The sequence below is a fragment of the Lynx rufus genome, unplaced genomic scaffold (assembly GCF_022079265.1).
Source record: "Lynx rufus isolate CCGP_SWC_20201006 ecotype Redwood Valley unplaced genomic scaffold, mLynRuf1.p SCAF_2, whole genome shotgun sequence".
Classification (NCBI taxonomy): Eukaryota; Metazoa; Chordata; class Mammalia; order Carnivora; family Felidae; genus Lynx; species Lynx rufus.
In genome coordinates, this window is record NW_025814834.1 from 67,943,258 (window position 1) to 67,961,708 (window position 18,451).

At 36.0% G+C, this 18,451-nt stretch overlaps 1 protein-coding gene across 1 annotated transcript in view; it reads left to right on the top strand.

Moving 5' to 3' along the window:
• Positions 1 to 1,445: 1,445 nt before the first annotated feature.
• The window catches only part of COBLL1 (cordon-bleu WH2 repeat protein like 1), a 97,645-nt gene continuing 80,639 nt past the window's right edge, over positions 1,446 to 18,451 (top strand). The window contains exon 1 of the mRNA XM_047082253.1: positions 1,446 to 1,462. Within this exon, the coding sequence (XP_046938209.1) occupies positions 1,446 to 1,462 (17 nt within the window). The remainder of the gene's footprint in view (positions 1,463 to 18,451) is intronic.

Genomic DNA, 18,451 nt, shown 5'->3' on the forward strand with positions numbered 1-18,451 from the left:
AAAGTTAATTCTTAGATTTTTGGCTTTCTGGAGCTGGTTATTGAGATGGGAAGGCTAAGTTGGGAGAAGTGAAGATTTTGCTTTTGGCATTGCCAACTTTAAGATGCCTAATTAGACAGCCAAGACAGATGTAAGAAAATGGGCAGTAATACTGCAGGTACAGTGAATTTGTGATTGATTATGCAACCTGAAACACCTTTGAAAGTGCAACAGGGGTGTGGTGGGATTTAGTAAAACCCAACTACTATACTAAAGCAGGGACAACAGAGGCAAATTGGGACTTTCTTGGCAAACCAGAAGGTATGATATGTAGGAATCTAGTTCCAGGGAAGGATTTCAGGATTGGTGATATCGGATGTTTAAAGTAATGCTAAGAAGTCAAGTGAGATAAGAACAGAGAGGAGGTCTGTTCTTCAAAATCCAGAGCAACATAAGGGGATTGGGTGATAATAAAAATATAAGACAATATCAGCAAGGTTAGGGGGTGCCAGCCAGATAGGAGTGGACTCCTATGAGGTTAGTGGACTGCCAGCCAGTAGGAGGTAAGGAATTAGACATAAAAGCTATAGACGCCCTTTTAAAGAGGTTTTGTTGTGGAGAGGGATGTAGGTGAAAAATACAGCTCTTTTGGAGACGGTTGAGTCCCATTTAAGACTATAAAGGAATTCCAGTGGAAGTCCTTGGTTTATTTGAGGCTGTAACTTGCATCCAAGTCAATACTGCACATGTGGAAGAAGAAATAATGTTTCCGTGAGTGAAAATAAGGGGACGTGTAATTTTGGATCAAAGTTTCTATTGCTCTTATTTGAATAATCTGTATTTGATTTTGAACATCCTAAAAAAAATTGAATTGTCACGAAGATGACCTTTGATTTGAAAAAGGGCTGACTATAAAATCTAGCCTTTCAGATGCTCCTCCATTCACGTTAGGGCTATAGTCTCCCAGACTGGTAAAGGGGGTAAAGCCATGTAAGTCAAGTTTCAGCTTCCATTGTCTGTGTTGGGGTTTTTATGATGAGAAATGGTGTTTGCCTTGAACCAACTGGGAGAAGTCTTAGCCTCTGCAGGAAATATGCCTGTTTCCTTTCCCTGTTTACAAAATTAAATACCTGATCTTTTCTCTGAATTTTATTTGTATTTACCCAGCTTTCTTCAGATTGTCATCTTACAAGTAATTTTAAGATTTTTCTTAAATATTCTATATATGTTTCTTGGCACTGGCACCTAAAGATTAAATTATCTAGTGAGATGTTGCTTAAAAATTTAAGAGAAATTGTGTATGTTGAGAATTGGTAAGAATTCATAATTTTATAAAAAACAGATAAAAATATTGAATTCTCTAGTTTTTAAACTGCTAAATAAGGAGCTACTTTTTATAACTACTGTGTAAGACACCTTCCCTTTAGAAAAAAGACCTGTGAAAACGTTACATGATCATTCCCGGAATGATGTTGAAAGACCGGTAAATTCCTCCTTTTACATATTTGCCAGAGGTAAGAAGTGCCTGGCACTTAACACACATGATAAACAGTAGAGTCAGTAATAGAACAGGACAGTTGGTTTAGCATTTTCGAAGAGTAAATAGCCAAAGGGACAGTACCATTTCATGGAGATTTTATGCAAGAATTGTAAGTACATATGATTTGTAAACTTATAAGAACTTAAAATTTCTTAACCTTTGCTTTTAAAAATGGTCTAATGTTTTTCTTTGAACTATTATACTTTTAAGCATTATAATCTATTTGAGGACTCTTTGAGTCAGAATTTTTATAGGAAAAGCTGAAGAGCTTATGGTTTTGTGAATTGATGTTTTGGAGACTAAGTTATATAATTTATTTCCCTTGACACATTAGATGTAGATGCAAGGATGTAATTTATGCTTGTTGGAAAGGAAAAATATAATAATTTATTAAACTCTGTGTGTATATATAATTACTGTTGTTTATTATGTTTTTATTTAATACACTTTGAAGCTTTAAGCCATGGTGATGTTTCTTTGAAATTATGAATATTTCAATAAACAACATGATAATTTTTTATCTAGGACTTTCACTAAAAGTGAAATCAGTAATACTAATTACTATCTCTTTTAATACAAAAATGCTATAAAGTATACTTTGAACATTTTCTTCATTTGACATCAGAAAATAAGTAAACTGAGATTCAGAGGTGTTATGTTACTTAACAAGAAATTCAAACTGTAATTAACATTTTGTTCCCAGGTTGGTGCTCTTTTTTTCAATACCATATTGGCATGAGGTCTGTCTGTGTTAACACCTCTTTAGGTAGTGAGTAAAAATAGCATTCAGTCAAATTTATCTAAATTAAAAAAACACACACACAAAAACAAAGAACCTATTCTTAATACATAAATCTTAGAGCAGACCCCTAGCATAGTATTAACTCTGTCAGCATGATCCATGAATAAGAAGGTTGCTAGTGGAAGTTATGACTTGGCTGATACTTGATTATATGATTTTGCTTATGTAACTAACCAAAGAACACAACCTGACTCATCACTTTGCTTATAATATTGTACTTCCTTTGTAAAAATGTGTGTGCTAAAACTTCATTCTCTTTTTAGAGACCACACTAACCTCATCCCTTAAATAGATGCCCAGTATTATGTAATTTTAGATGAAATGTGGAAACAAGTCTTTGTACATGCTAAAATTTTGGGGTGGAATATCTGTAGATAATCAAAATTGAAACTCTAACAGAAACTTTAATCAAAACTCTAAATGATTTCCACTGGAGGTCTGGGGGCTTAAAAGAAATAATAAGGTAAAGAAAGTGAACTAACATTGTCTTGTGGTAGGAAGTATTTTTTCCCAGCTTTATTAAGATATACTTGGCATAGGGGTGCCTGGGTGGCTCAGTCAGTTAAGTGTCTGACTTCGGCTCAGGTCATGATCTCGCGGTCTGTGGGTTTGAGCCCCACATGGGGCTCTGTGCTGACAGCTCGGAGCCTGGAGCCGGTTTCAGATTCTGTGTCTCCCTCTCTCTCTGCCCCTCCCCCCACTTACACTCTGTCTGTCTGTCTCTCTCTCTCACAAATAAATAAACATAAAAAAAAAGATATACGTGGCATATAACATTGTGTAAGTTTGAGGTGTACAATGAGTTGATTTGACACACATACTGTGAAATGATAATCACTAGTACTTTAGCTAATGACTCCATCATATCACATAATTACCCCCCTTTTTTTAAATGGTGAGAACATTTAAGATCTCTTAGCACCTTTCAAATATATAATACAGTATTATTAACTGTAATCGCCCCGCTGTACGTTATAGAGTCCCAGAACTTACTCATCTTATAATTGGAAGTTTGTGCCCTTTGTCCAGCATCTCCCCATTCCCCCTACTCCTTAGCCCCAGAAACCAACATTCTAGTCTCCGTTTCTCTGAGTTCTCTTTTAGATAACACATGTAAGTGATATCATCCAGTATTTGTCTTTCTCTTTCTGACTTATTTCACTTAGCAGAATATCCTGAAGGTTCATCCATGTTGTCCTAAATGGCAGGATTTCTTTTCTTTTTTAATGGCTGAATAATACTTCATTGTATTGTATGCCACATTTTTTTTATTCATTTATCCATTGATAGACACTTAAGTTGTTTTCTTGTCCTGGCTAGTGTGAAATAGTGCTGTAATGAACATGGAATCTCTTTGAGATCCTCTTTTCATTTCCTTTGGGAATATACCCAGACGTGGGATTGCTGGATCATATGGTAGTTCTATTTTTAATATTTTTGAGGTTCCTCTGTACTGTTTTCCATACTGGCTGTACCAATTTACCTTCCCAATAACAGTGTGCAAAGATATTTCTTATAGCTGTTCAGTATTTAAAGAAGTCTTCCTAAAAGTGATAAAGTTATAAAAACCTTAGAGAATGGAGAAGTAACAATTGTTTGTACTTAGGAAGGGTTCTAAGTATTCAAATTATAAATGAATTTGCTATTATAAAATATATCTAAAATGGGGAAAATAATTGGTTCAGTAGGATCAGAGTGCTTACTTTTTTTAAACAGGACTATGTTTCTGAATACTTTATAGAAATCTGACTTGCATAATTCAAATTTATAATTTTCCTGTAGAAAAAAATACATGAGATTTGTGTTTTTCAAATTTCAGTCACAAAGAAACCTTATCACATTTAAGATTCACACATATCAAACAACAGAAAATGCAATCTCACCATATTTTATTTTAAAGATCAAAAAGATGTATCAAGTTATTATCTGTTTAAATGCTGCTAAGCACACACTGAGGATTATAAGCTAAACAAATCCATTTATCCATGTAGGCCATGAGGTCAGATAGTTGAGACTATAAATAGGCAGATTTAATGATGTCATTTATAAGAAAGAGGAGAATGTACCTCTGGGGTGTCTTGTTTGCTCCCACTAAGCATATGTTCTTCAGAAAGCAAAGTACTGAACCAGATGGAATAAGGAAAAAAAAAACTAAGGTGAGTAACAGAATTATTTAACACAAACTCATTATACATTCAACATTAAGAGTATAATTATATTGCATTTTCATGTTTGAAATGATTATGCATCAGTCTCTAGGATTAAATTTGGGTGAGTGTTTTCTACAGCATCTTGGAGTTATATAGTCATGACTTTAAATGAAATGTTTAGATGCCTTCCTAGCACTGTTTAACTTTTTCAAAGGAAAGAGGATATTTATTCACACAAAGAAAAAATGCAGTGGTTAGTCCCAAAGCCATGTATATGGAGATGTACAAGTAGAAACTCATTCTTTCTCAACCCCAACTGTTTCAACTTTCCCACAATGCTATGCTTGGTACTGACTCCTCACCCTGCCCCTTTCTTTTAAACTTGAGCCAGTTGTCAGTTAGACTCTACAACTCTCAAGTCATACGGATAGTCCACTGGTGATTCCATTTGTTGGGGTAACTTGTTTGTTAAAGGTTTTGACTTTCTGTAAAAGTGTAGCTAAGTTCTATTTTTGTTTTGTTTTGTTTTTACCCAAAGAGAAATGCTAGAAAACAATGTAAAACTACTGTTTAAATAAACAAAAACATTTTTATAAATGTTTATTTATTTATTTTGAGAGAGAGTGAGCGAGTGAGCAAGGACTGGGGAGGGGCAGGGAGAAAGAATCCTAAGCAGGCACCACGCTGTCAGCACAAAGCCCAATGTGGGGTTCCACCTCATGAGCTTTGAGATCATAACCTGAGCTGAAATCAAGAGCTGGATGCTTGACTGACTAAGCCACCCAGGTGCCCCAACATTTGAATATTAAATTGATTACATTTGGCTCTTTTATTTTTTATTTTTTGAAAATTACTCTTGTGGAATCACATAAACATGACTTACCAATTTTCACAGATGGAAAAAAAGTTGTTGGTCAAAGTTAACTGTCATTTCTTTAAGTGAAGACATAAGATATCCCATGTACTTCATGAAAATAACCACCATTCATCAAAAAGAAATAGTTAAAGGGTTAGTTTTGCTTTTGTGATAAACTATAAATACGATTCTTTATGTTTTATAATTTTTATTTTTTGCTTTTGCAGTTTTCCTTAAAAAAGTGGTAGAAGGAGATTAAGAAACTAGAGTAAGAATAACATGTGAATGGTGGTCATGAAATTTTGAGGACAAAATGTAGACTATAATCTTTTGTGAGATCATTGCGATATATCTGATTGGTTTTTATTTTAGGATCAAAACGTGAATGTCACTTATTATTTTAGCTCCTTTATCTTGGCATTCATAATACAGGACACACCTATTATACCAGAATTCTTGTGCTAAAGTTGTTTTAATGGCTTTGATATTCTCAAGCTATTTTTGAACAAAATCTTTGCTAAGACTTTGTACTGTATTGACCACCAGTACTTGGCATGTTATATATGCCTTTGTTTCTAGATCCGCCTATTTCCTCAGGGAAAGTTTGTATAAATGAATGAGACTACTGTATATTTCTTTGTCATTTCCTCCTGTTGTTTCTTGGGAGGAAGAACTGCAATAGATTTTACAGTATTTCTACCCTAAATTAACTACCTTACTGTGGAGCTCAAATATATGGTAGTTGGGAGGGCTGGAAATAGTACGTCAGGTTGCTTAAACCAGGCAGATGACACGTTATTTCCTCTTTAGAATGTGGGTGATTTCCTTTGCTTAAAAAGACTATAGTTTTATAGATCAGGAAAGCATGGTTCCAATGAATTAGTCTTTAGGATACACAACATCTCACGGTTTTCTTCTTTTAGATGTTGTTCCAGAGAGTGTAATAATAAATTGTATTTATTGAATAGGTTCACACAATTTTTTTTTTCCTATCTGTCATTCCAAATAGAATTTTAAGATCTCAGATTGTTGTTTCACAAGTGCTGGACATACATAGTAGGAGATTCAGTAGTAGAATGGCATGGGGGAAAGGAAATGGGCTTGCAAATCAACTACCCTGGGTTTAAAATCTGGATCTGCAGTTTATAAGCTGTGGCTAGGACAAGTTAATTCTGCTCGCTGGAATTCATTCCTTATGCTGTAAAATACAGAAAACAGTAACTGACAAGGTTGTTGTAAGAATTAACTATAATGTATACATACTGTAATGCATAGTTTCTCACCTATTGTAGCCTAATGAGTTGCACTATTGATGTTATTGTGGGCACTTCACCAGTGCTCATTAATTAAAGTAAAGGCACCTAAGAGAAAGTAACATTTGGGGCTTTTCATGTATAGTTAAGTAAAATAATAAGCTATTAATTGTTTGAGTGCAGGAAATGTTGTATTTCTTTTTCTACCCAAAGCCAGTGTTGGTAGCTTAATAAATACTGTTGTGTGGGAGTGTGTGTGGGAAAACTCATGTTGCCTTATCTCCTGGTTCAAAATTCTTTCCCATGCATCATTACCTTTAACTCTGTATGGTAATTCTATTAAGTGAGCTTGTTTTAATTTATAATTTGACTTTTTTCACTCAGGAATATAAAAAAATATATATGTATATATATTTTTGCTGATGATTGGAAGAGTTGTTAGACTAACATGAGAAAATGTTAATAAAAGGTAAAGGACTCTATGATAGATGGGAAGAGGAAGAGAAAATTCTTTTAATGGGATACAGCTGTTAGGAATTTTTTTTTTTAATGTTTTACTTATTTTTGAGAGAGAGAGAGAGAGAGACAGACAGAGTGCAAGCTTGGGAGGGGCAGAGAGAAAGGGAGACACAGAATCTGAAGCAGGCTCCAGGCTCTAAGCCCAACATGGGGCTCGAACCAACAAACCATGAGATCATGACCTGAGCTGAAGTTGGCTGCTTAACCGACTGAGCCACCCAGGCGCCCCTAGCTGTTAGGAATCTTAATGGTTGGTTGGTTATTTGTCTGCATTGCTTCAAGACCACCAGATTTTTATATGATTGAGAATAATTTATTCCTTGTGTAAGTTCTCCTTGTTTTCTGAGACTTGGTGTCAAATGGTGAAACTTTCATTTCACACTAAATACATCAAATGTCCTATCTCAGCATGTTGTTAAGAAATTAGGATTTTTTTGTAATTGGGAAGTATTTGAGCACCTGACTCTGCGTGTATGTATCTATCTGAAGAAACAGAATTCATTCATTCAACAATATTTTATTAAGCATCTTTCTTTGTGCCAGAAAAAAAAATTCTAGATCCTTCAGAATATAGCAGTAAACTAGAGTATTAAAGTGCTTGGACTCAGTGAGCTTTCAGTCACTAATCAGAATTTACTAATCTGAACTAACTGCTAGTCAGAATTGTGAACATTTACAGTAAATCACTTGAACATTGTGGCTGGATGAGATGTATATAATATGTAAACAGGATTTCTTTGCTTAATATGCTATTTTGTGCTTGTAATAAATAACAAAAAATAGGAGATAGGAAGGCGAACTCTTTCCTAGAGACCTTTTCTTTGTCAGTAAATATTTAGTTTTCATTTTCATTGGGATTTTTCAGTTCTGATGGCACAAATAAGATTTTATTTCTAGGTTTTTCTTAACTTTCCTTTTATTAAATTATTGAGATTGAAAATAATCATGAAAGCATTTAATTAATAAATAGAATAGTCCCAGATTATTCCTTCCCCAGATGAAAGGGAGTGTTTCTACAGAAGGATAAAAATGATGGTTTCTTGAAAATTATACTTTAATGTATTTATATCTTAATACTGCTTGGATTATTACTCTGTTGAGAGTATTGTTAGTATAATTTCTGACCTGTGATCTCATCTGCAATGTTCTCATTTTTTACTACCTTTCTTACAAGATTAAGAGGTACCTGATGTGGTTTTTGTTTAGCTTGCAAGTGTTTGGATGAATTATAAAAATGGGTTTGGGGCCAGTATTTCTTAAAGATTTCTCAGTGTATGGATCAAAGTTCTCCAGCAATCTTATGTCTATTAATACCCTTCAACTTCAGTGAACTTCCTTACAGGGTCAAATGAGACTTTCCGTCCCTGGGTGAAACCTGCTGAAATGGCTGTGCTTTGCACAGTGAACTGCTGGAGCCAGTAGGCTACTTTCTAGATTTCCTGCTGGTACCTCTTATTATATTTATCAAAAATGTGCTGAATGAGAGAACTAAAAGAATAAAAATGATAAAAATCAAGGAATTTGCACTCAAATTGCTTGCAGGTGTCTTGAAATCTGTTGCTTACTTTAAAAAACTGGAAGTGAAAGGAAACCATTGTGTGCTACTTCTCTGCAAGACCAACGGGGTGAAAATCCACAGAGTGTATATTTGCAAAGATAAGCTTTCGCTCTACATCACAGATCATCAATGTATGATTTACATCTGTGTTTTTTAAGTCAAAATGACATGCTTGAGGTTTACTTGAACTTTTGATTTCATATTTTAGGTGGCTTTTTAAATGGCCTTCTGATTAGGTACAGAGGGTTTTCTTATATTTGTGTTCCTTTATGATCATTTTCCAAAATCATTATTCCCAAGTGCTTTCTGTAAGATAATGTCAATACCAATTCCGTGTACATATTAAAACTCTAGAGATATTTTCCCAAATGAATTTATTAAGTATGTAAGAAAAATATTAAAGACATTTCTACAGTTCTATGTCAGAGTTTAAAAGTACAGTTTTGAATTACACGTTATTGCATAAGCAACACTTAAGGGGAATCCTAAATTTCTTGGGTTAGGTAGTGAAACCAGTACATAAACACAGTTAGGCTGTGTTTTCATTATACCAACACCTCTTTTTTATTAGATGTATTAATGTATTCAATGATTGCTGCTTTATATCTTGCCTTAAAACAAATATGTTTAATTATTCATTATAGTTATTGCACATTAACATTTATACTAACCCTTTGATCTGTAGTTGAAAGAAGAATGGCTTTACTGGAAAAGCAGTTCTTGAGCTGTTTGAATTGTAACCAAAATGTTCCTTGAATAATCAGTTTGTGTCTGAGGCTGTGTTTTGTTTAGTCTAAGTGTGACTAATAATTCTTGAATATTTATTAGTCTTCCATGAATATGTTATACTTTTAAATTTTTTTTAATGTTTATTTATTTTTGAGAGAAACTGAGCCTAAGCTTGGGAGGGGCAGAGAGAAAGGGAGATGCAGAATCTGAAGCAGGCTCCAGGCTCTGAGCCGTCAGCCCAGAGCCCGATGTGGGGCTCAAACTCACCAACCCATGAGATCATGACCTGAGCTGAAGTTGGACGCTTAACCTACTAAGCCACCTAGGCGCCCCAAATATGTTATACATTTAAATGCCAGTGATGTCAAATAGCCTTAGGGAATCATGGCTTTAAACTATTTCGTGAGTCTGGGAGGAATTACACTGGGTACTTAGGAACATACTATATTGGTTTTGTTTTGAAGTCTTAACAAGAATGATATACCAACAAGGGGTATGTGCAAGGACTTGCTTGTGACTCTTCATAGCAACATTAATTATAATAGCCAAAAATGGAAACAACCCAAATATCCTTCAATTAATGAATGGATAAAATGTGGTCTAGTCATATAATGGAATAATACTGGGCAATAAATAGTAGGAAAGTACAGTTACATACTACAATATGGACAAACCTCAAAAGTATCATAGTGAGAGAACCAGAGAGAAGAGGACATATATTTTATAATTCTATTTATATGAAATATCCAAAAAGCCAAGTGTATAGAGAAAGAAAGTAGATTAGTGGCTGCCTAGGGCCCCAGACGGGTTAGGAATAGGACATACATATTAGAAAGAAAAATGATGATCTGTGTTTATTTACTTATTTTATCTAAAAAATTTTTTAATGTTTATTTTTAAGAGAGAGAGAGAGAGAATGAGCGGAGGAGGTGCAGAGAGAGAGGGAGACACAGAATCAGAAGCAGGCTCTAGTCTCTGAGCTGTCAGCACAGAGCCCAACACTAGGCTCAAACTCATGGATCATGAGATCATGAGCTGAGCCAAAGTCAGACACTTAACCAACTGAGCCACCCAGGGGCCCCAGTCTTTGCTTATTTAAATTTTCTTAATGTTTATTCATTTTTGAAAGACAGAGACGGAGCACAAGCAGGGGTGGAGTGGAGGGAGAGGGGGACACAGAATCTGAAGCACGTCCAGACTCTGAGCTGTCAGCACAGAGCCCGACACAGGGCTCAAACTCACGAACCACGAGATCATGAGTGGGGCCTAAGTGGAACACTTAACCAACTGAGTCACCCAGGCACCCCAGCAATCTCTGCTTATTTAAAGCACTTAGAATATTAGAGTAGAAGAAACTTAACAAATTTTCCAGCACAGCTCCTCATTTTGTATACGAAAGGGCAGAAGTGACTTTCATTTAGGAGGTCAGCATGTATTTGATCTAGATATATTTAAAACTTTTTTTTACATTTATTTATTTTTGAGAAACAGAGAGTGTGAGCAGGGGAGGGCAGAGAGAGAGGGAGACACAGAATCAGAAGCAGGCTCCAAGCTCCAAGCTGTCAGCACAGAGCCCGACACGGGCTCGAACCCACGAACCGTGAGATCATGACCTGAGCCAAAGTCAGATGCCTAACCGACTGAGCCACCCAGGTGCCCCTGATCTAGATATATTTTAAATATGTATTTTTGATTAGCCTTAGTAATGTTTTTTTTTTCAATTGTTTCTAGTTGTTTTGTTCATCTGTACCATAAGACATAAACGTGGGGGGGGGGTGGTTCTCTATCAGTAATTCTCAAACACAAAAGGAAAGAGTATTTATTACTCATCACCCAGCTTCTGACCTTCCCTGCCTCTATTTTCTTCCCCTTTTCTCTTTTGAAGAATATCCCACCCGTAGCCACTTTACTTATGAGTATTTTCTTATATGTGTATGAGTGATAAGGACTCTTGTTTTTAAACATGCCTTCTCTAGTATTATAGTATATAGCAGAATTAACGTATCATCTAATACTCCTTTAAATTTCTCTAGCAGTCAGTTTGTCCAAACCGGAGTCAATTTCCCACATTCCTTTGGTGGTTACGGCACTTAAATCTCCCATTCTACGCCAGTTCTTGTCCTCGTCCCATTTCCCCACATCATCGATTTGTAGGAGAAACTGGGCTGTAGGCTATACACATTCCAGATTTTGCTGATTACTAGATTTGCTAATTATTATATTAGGTGAATTATTTGAGCACAAATCAGAAAATGGCTTTATACATTTCATCCAAAAGAATTATTTTTTTTCACAGAGCTGAGAGCAAATGAGTTTGCATTTAAGAATTTACAGCAGATGTTTAAGACTGAGATTTAAGATTTAAGATTGAGCAGCCTTTCAGAAATGGTGTTCCAAGACTTGATTTATCCTGTTTTATTGTTGTATTTCTTTTGGTAAAAAGATGGATGGGAGACTTTGGGAAACTGAATCATTCCTCCCTCTGTGAGGTAAAAGGGGCCTAGTAGGTGCTTAGCACAGAGACACTCAATGTAAATGCAAAAGCCATGGGTCTAGGGTTTGAAAGTGTGCAGCTCTTACCAATCCTTGTGTATGGCCTCTAAGGAGGGAATAATTGAATTAAATCTTGACAGACTTCTTGGGGTTTAATTTTTATGATGTTGCATATATAGAATAATGTCTAAGTTGATCTTCTCATTTTTTTTTCCTAATAAAAGAAGCTTTTAAATCATGTGCCTTGGGTTACCTGGGTGACTCAGCTGGTTAAGCATCCGATTTCAGCTCAGGTCATGATCTCACGGTTTGGTTCGTGAGTTTGAGCCCCATGTGAGGCTATGTGCTGACAGCTCGGAGCCTGGAGCCTGCTTAGGATTCTGTGTCTCTTCAGTCTCTCACCCGCTCCCCTGCTTATGCTCTGTCTCTCTCTCTCTCTCTCAAAAATAATAAACATTAAAAAAAAACTTTAAAAAAATTTAAATTAAGTACTTTGATTCCCATTATATGTGTGTACTTGTTATTTGCCAACAATAGTTATTTTACGTAGAAGTACAGGTAAAGACCCTTTAATAGACACACAAATGTATGTGTTATGAATAATAGTATTTGTGTTTTTAAAATAGATTAAGAATTAAATTCATTTGCATGTCTTTTACTGGGTCTATAAATGAGAGCCTCTTAGCTCAGTTAGATAGTCTGTGAATGAGATTCTGTGTAGGTAAGACTTCTTTAGTAATTGGCCATGAAGTAGAGCAATATGTATTGATGGGGATCATCATTTTAATAATGCCTTTGCCTTTATTTTAGTCCAATGGTTATCAAAGTGTAATGTGCTGGATCACTGGTATATATCACTTGGGCCCCATATACAGATTCTATTTAAATAGGTACAATATGGGACCACTCAAGCAAATCTGTACTAGAAACAAATTCCATAGATGATTCTAATGCCTATCAAATTTTGAGATCAAATGCCTATCACTACCTTAATCTATTTTTATTGTAATTTTTTATGTGTTAACTTTTATTTTATTTTTTAATTTTTTTTAATTTGTATCCAAGTTAGTTAGCATATAGTGCAACAATGATTGCAGGGGTAGATTCCTTAATGCCCCTTACCCATTTAGCCCATCCCCCCTCCCACAAACCCTCCAGTAACCCTCTGTTTATTCTCCATATTTAAGAGTCTCTGATGTCAATAAGGTTTCTTATTAATACCATAGATTTTGATCTTAGAGATTTCTTTTAGCTCAGAACAAGATATTCACTATCATTGATTACATCACATTTATTTGTTCCCTGCCTTCTCGACATGTATTGGTTTGTGAACCCAATCAAAGCAGGGCTTTGAGTGGTTAACTGGTAACTCCAGAGGGGAAAAATGTACTCAAATTTAGTTGGGGAAAATCTTGACTTATGTATGTTTGGGTTATTAAAAATGTGTTAAAAATCCTAATATACATTTATAATCCTTGCTGTTTAAATTTATTGGAATAATGAAAACCTTCAAGAATAAACTTGAATTGGGGCGCCTGGGTGGCGCAGTCGGTTAAGCGTCCGACTTCGGCCAGGTCACGATCTCGGGGTCCGTGAGTTCGAGCCCCGCGTCGGGCTCTGGGCTGATGGCTCAGAGCCTGGAGCCTGTTTCCGATTCTGCGTCTCCCTCGCTCTCTGCCCCTCCCCCGTTCGTGCTCTGTCTCTCTCTGTCCCAAAAAAAATAAATGTTGAAAAAAAAATTAAAAAAAAAAGAATAAACTTGAATTAATAAACTTAAAATAACTTAAAAAAAAAAGTCTCTGATGTTTCATCCCCCCCCGTTTTTCTGTTATTTTTGCTTCACTTCCCTTATGTTCATCTGTTCTGTGTCTTGAAGTCCTCATGTGAGTGAAGTCATATGATATTTGTCTTTCTCTGACTAATTTCACATAGGATAATACCCTCTAGTTCCATCCACGTAGTTGAAAATGGCAAGATTTCATTCTGTTGGATTGCCGAGTAATACTCCATTGTATATATATACCACATCATATTTATCCATTCATCCATTGATGGACATTTGGGCTCTTTCCATACTTTGGCTATTGTTGATATATTGTAATTTTTTATTTTTAAATAGTTTGATTTGCTAAAAGTTGCAAAAATAATGTACTTTCATATGCCTTCCCCAAAGCTTCTCCCAATAATAATATCTTCCATAACTATAATACATTATTAAAACCAGGGAAGTGACATTGGTGCAATACTATCAACTCAGGTATAGACCTTGTTCGGACTTCATCAGCTTTTACGTGCATTCTTTATTATTATTATCTATCTGTTTTGATTTCTAATTCTATGACATTTTGCTACATAGATTTGTGTGACAGCCCACACTCAGAAAACAGAGCTGTTGCATCACCACACAGGAACTCCTTTGTATTACCCCTTACTAGTCACACCTACCTCCAACCCAGGCAGGCAGTAATCTGTATTCCATGACCTTAAGTTTGTCACTTTAGGACTCTTACATAAATAGAACCTTACAATATGTAACCTGGTGAGACTGGCTTTTTTCACTCAGCATAATGCTCTTGAGATCCTCTGAGATATTGAGTGTATCAAGACTTTGTTGCTTTTTATTGCTGAGTCTGATGTATGGATGTACCACACCTTGTTTATTCATTCTTATACAGGCACACATTTGGGTTGTTTCCAGTTTGGGGTTAAAAAGAGAGCTGCCGTAAACCCTCTTGTACAGGTTTTATATGAACGTAAGCTTTCATTTCTGTCGTGCAACTATCAACAGTAGATTGCAGGACCATATGGAGTGTGTATTTAGCCTCATATTTCGCTCCCAAACTTTCCCCAAGTGACCATACCATTTTGCAGGCACATTACATAAGCCACATAGGAGAGATCCAGTTTCTGCACAGTCTCATCTGCACTTGATATCAGTAGTTTTTGATTTAGGTGTGTTGCGGTATCTCATCATAGCTTTTTTCTTTTCTTTTTTTTAAGAGCTTTTAATATTTACTTAGTTTTGCGAGAGAGAGCAAGAGCAGGGGAGGGGCGGGGGGGGGGGGGAACACAGAATCCGAAGCAGGCTCCAGGCTCTGAGCTGTCAGCACAGAGCCCAGCGTGGGGCTTAAACTCATGACCCACGAGATCATGACCTGAGCCGAAGTAGGACACTCAACCGACTGAGCCACCCAGGCACCCCTCTCATCATAGCTTTAATTTGCATTTCCCTAATGGTGATTGATGTTGAACGTCTTTTCATGTGCCTGTTTGCCATTCTTATGTCGTCTTTGGTAGCGTTCAGAGCTTTTGCCCATTTTATAATTGTATTCCTTATTGTTTTCTTACTGTAGAGTTTAGAGCACTCTCTTTTCTGGATATGTCATTTGGTTCTGTGACTTGCAGATATTTTCCCCTATTCTGAGGTTTTTTGTTTTTTTTTTTTTTTAGCCTCTTCACAAGGTCTTTCCCAGAGCAAAAGTTTCATTTTTGATGAAGTCCACTTTATTGACATTTAAAAAAATATTTTGTGGATTGTGTCTTTGGTGTCATGTCTAAGAACCTTTTGCCTAAGCATTGGTCCCAAAGATTTTCTCCTGTATTTTACTAAACATTTTATAAGTTTATATTTTACATTTATATCAGCTTTAGATTAATCTAAATCAGCGACTTTAGATTGTAATATTTCCGAAGTTTGAGACACTATTCCCAAGTAGTTTTATTAGCCCAGTATTTGATAAATTCTCTAGCTAGGAAAATTCATTCCAAGGACTTTTCTTTATCAGTAGGCAGTGAAGGTTTTGTTTGAATGTGGTTTACTCTAACACACACCACTCCCCAACAAAGATTGAAAACTTTAACAGAGACTAATGACTAAATGCTGTTTAATATTTACCAAAGAACATACAGACATACCTTGTTTTACTGCGGTTTGCTTTACTGTGCTTCACTTTATTTGCTTTTGTTGCAAATTGAAGGTTTGCGGCAACCTGGTGTTAACTAAGTCACTGCCACCATTTTTCCAACAGCATTGGCTCATTTTGTGTCTCTATGTCACGTTTTGGTAATTCTCGCATTATTGCAGACTTTTCTTTATTATTTGTTATAGTAATTTGTGATTAGTAATTACGACTCACTGAAAACTCAGACGATGGTTTGCATTTTTTGGCAATACGGTACTTTTTAATTAAGGTGTATACATTGTTTTTTAGACATAATTCTACGTATTGCATACTTAATAGACTACCATATAGTTTAAATATAAATTTTATATATACTGGGAAGTAAAAAAAAATTAATTTGACTCACTATTGCAAAATTTGCTTTATTGCCATGGTCTGGAACTGAACCCGCAATATCTCTGAGTTATGCCTGTATTTGAGAAACGGTTATTGAAATTGTGACTTGAAGGCAACTCTTGTTTTCATTTTATAATTGGTTAATCTATTATTAGTGTGCTTGCTTGGCTAACATCTACATGCCCACTAAGTAATGTACATAGGTATAGATATTTTAATTATTATAATGCCCACATTTAAGGTTTTTTAGTTCCTTACATAGCATGCTTTTGAAAACTGGAAAAGTATTCCAACTAAGAGCTTTTTTAAAAAGACTTAATTTTTTTTTTTTTATTGTTAGTTTTTTCTAGAGTGCAAGCAGGGGAGAGGGACAATGGGGGAGAGATAAGAGAATATGAAGCTGGCTCCACGCTCAGCATCGAGCCTGGTGTGGGGCTTGATCCCATGACCCTGGGATCATGACCTGAGCCAAAATCAAGAGTCAGATGCTCAACCGACTGAGCCACATAGGTGCCCCAGGACTTAATTCTTTTTATAGCAGTTTTAGGTTCAGAGAAAAATTTAATAGAAGGTACATAGGTTTTTATGTACACCCTGTCCCCGCACGTGCATAGCCTCCCCCATTATTAATATACATCACCAGAGTGATGCATTTGTCACAACTGAGGAACCTACATTGAGACATCATAGTCACCCCAAATCCATAATTTATACTGGGGACCGCTCTTGATGTTGTACATCCTACAGGTTTGGACAAATGTACAAGGACATGTGTGCATCATTATAGTATTGTATAGAGTGTTTTCACTGCTCCAAAAATCCTCTGTGCTTCACCTGTTCCTCTCCCTTCACTCCACCCCACAATCCCTGACAACACCTGATCTTTTTATTATCTCCACAATTTTGCCAGAATGTCATATAGTTGGAATCCTACAATGTACAGTCATGCAATGTAGCCTTTTCAAACTGATTTCTTGCACTTAGAATATGCATTTAAGGGTCTTTCATGACTTGATACTTCATTTCATTTTAGCAATGAGTAAAATTTCAGATATACCATGTTTCATTTGTCCATTTACCTACTTAAGGGCAATTTTGATTGCAACTAAGAACGTTTTTTCAATATTTTTTTTTTTTGAGAGAGAGAGAGAGAGAGAGAGAGACAGAGTGTGAGTGGGGGAGGGGCAGAGAGAGAGAGGGAAACAGAATCTAAAGCAGGCTCTAGGCTCTGAGCTGTCAGCAGAGAGCCCCACATGGGGCTCGAACTCACGAACCGGGAGATCATGACCTGAGTTGAAGTCAAGCCCTTAACTGACTGAGCCACCAGGTGCCTTGCAACTAAGAACTTTTTAACTTCCTTTTAGGGGTGAAAATTTCTTTCTTTATAATTTTATTGTCTCAGAGCTCATAATAAGATGAAACAATTTGTGGATAAATTCTTGCCTTGGGGTGCCTGGGTGGCTCAGTCAGTTAGGCTTCTGACTCTTGATTTTATCTCAGGTCATAAGCTCATGGTTTGTGAGATCGAGGGGAGCCCCCCATCAGTCTCTGCACTGACAGCATGGAGCCTGCTTGGGATTCCCTGCCTCTCTCTCTCCCTCTGTCTCTCTCTCTGTCCCTCCCCCAATAGTGCATGAGTGTACACATACACTCTCAAAATAAATTTTAAAAAATATTTTTTACCTTAAATTTGATCAGTAACTCTTTCTTTACTTTTCAGTAAGTATGTAACCTCTTTTGAAAAAGTGGAGTTATATAGGACTTTTTGTACTTAATTTTTATCTGGCAAAGAAAAAGGAAGTCTGAGAAGTTTTGCATAGTTCACTCTCTCCATGTTTGTTACTCATTTTTGAATTTTTAGATTGTAGTGTCAATCACAGTTTTATTACTGTTTAGACTAATTTTCATAAACTGCATGGACTATCCCATATACATTGCCTGCCAGGCATCACTTTCAAAGTTCAAAGGAAGCTTTCAGTAGATGATGCTGAGCCCAGTTGATCCTGACATTTATTACTTGCCAGACAGAAGACTATGTATAGAGTAAATGGAGCAGCAAGTGAGCACTGGGTCATGGTTTTGGAGTTTCAGTTAGTTTTTGAGAGAAATTATTTACTGAATGAATTTAGTTCCTGGAGCTAGATAGGCATTCAGTTAATGTAGGTTGTTTTTGTTTTTGTTTTTTGGGTTTTTTTTGTAAGATCCTTTTAGGATATCTTTGAGTGTTTAGTTGGACTCACTTCATTTTTACATTACTGCTATCTGAGGACCTCA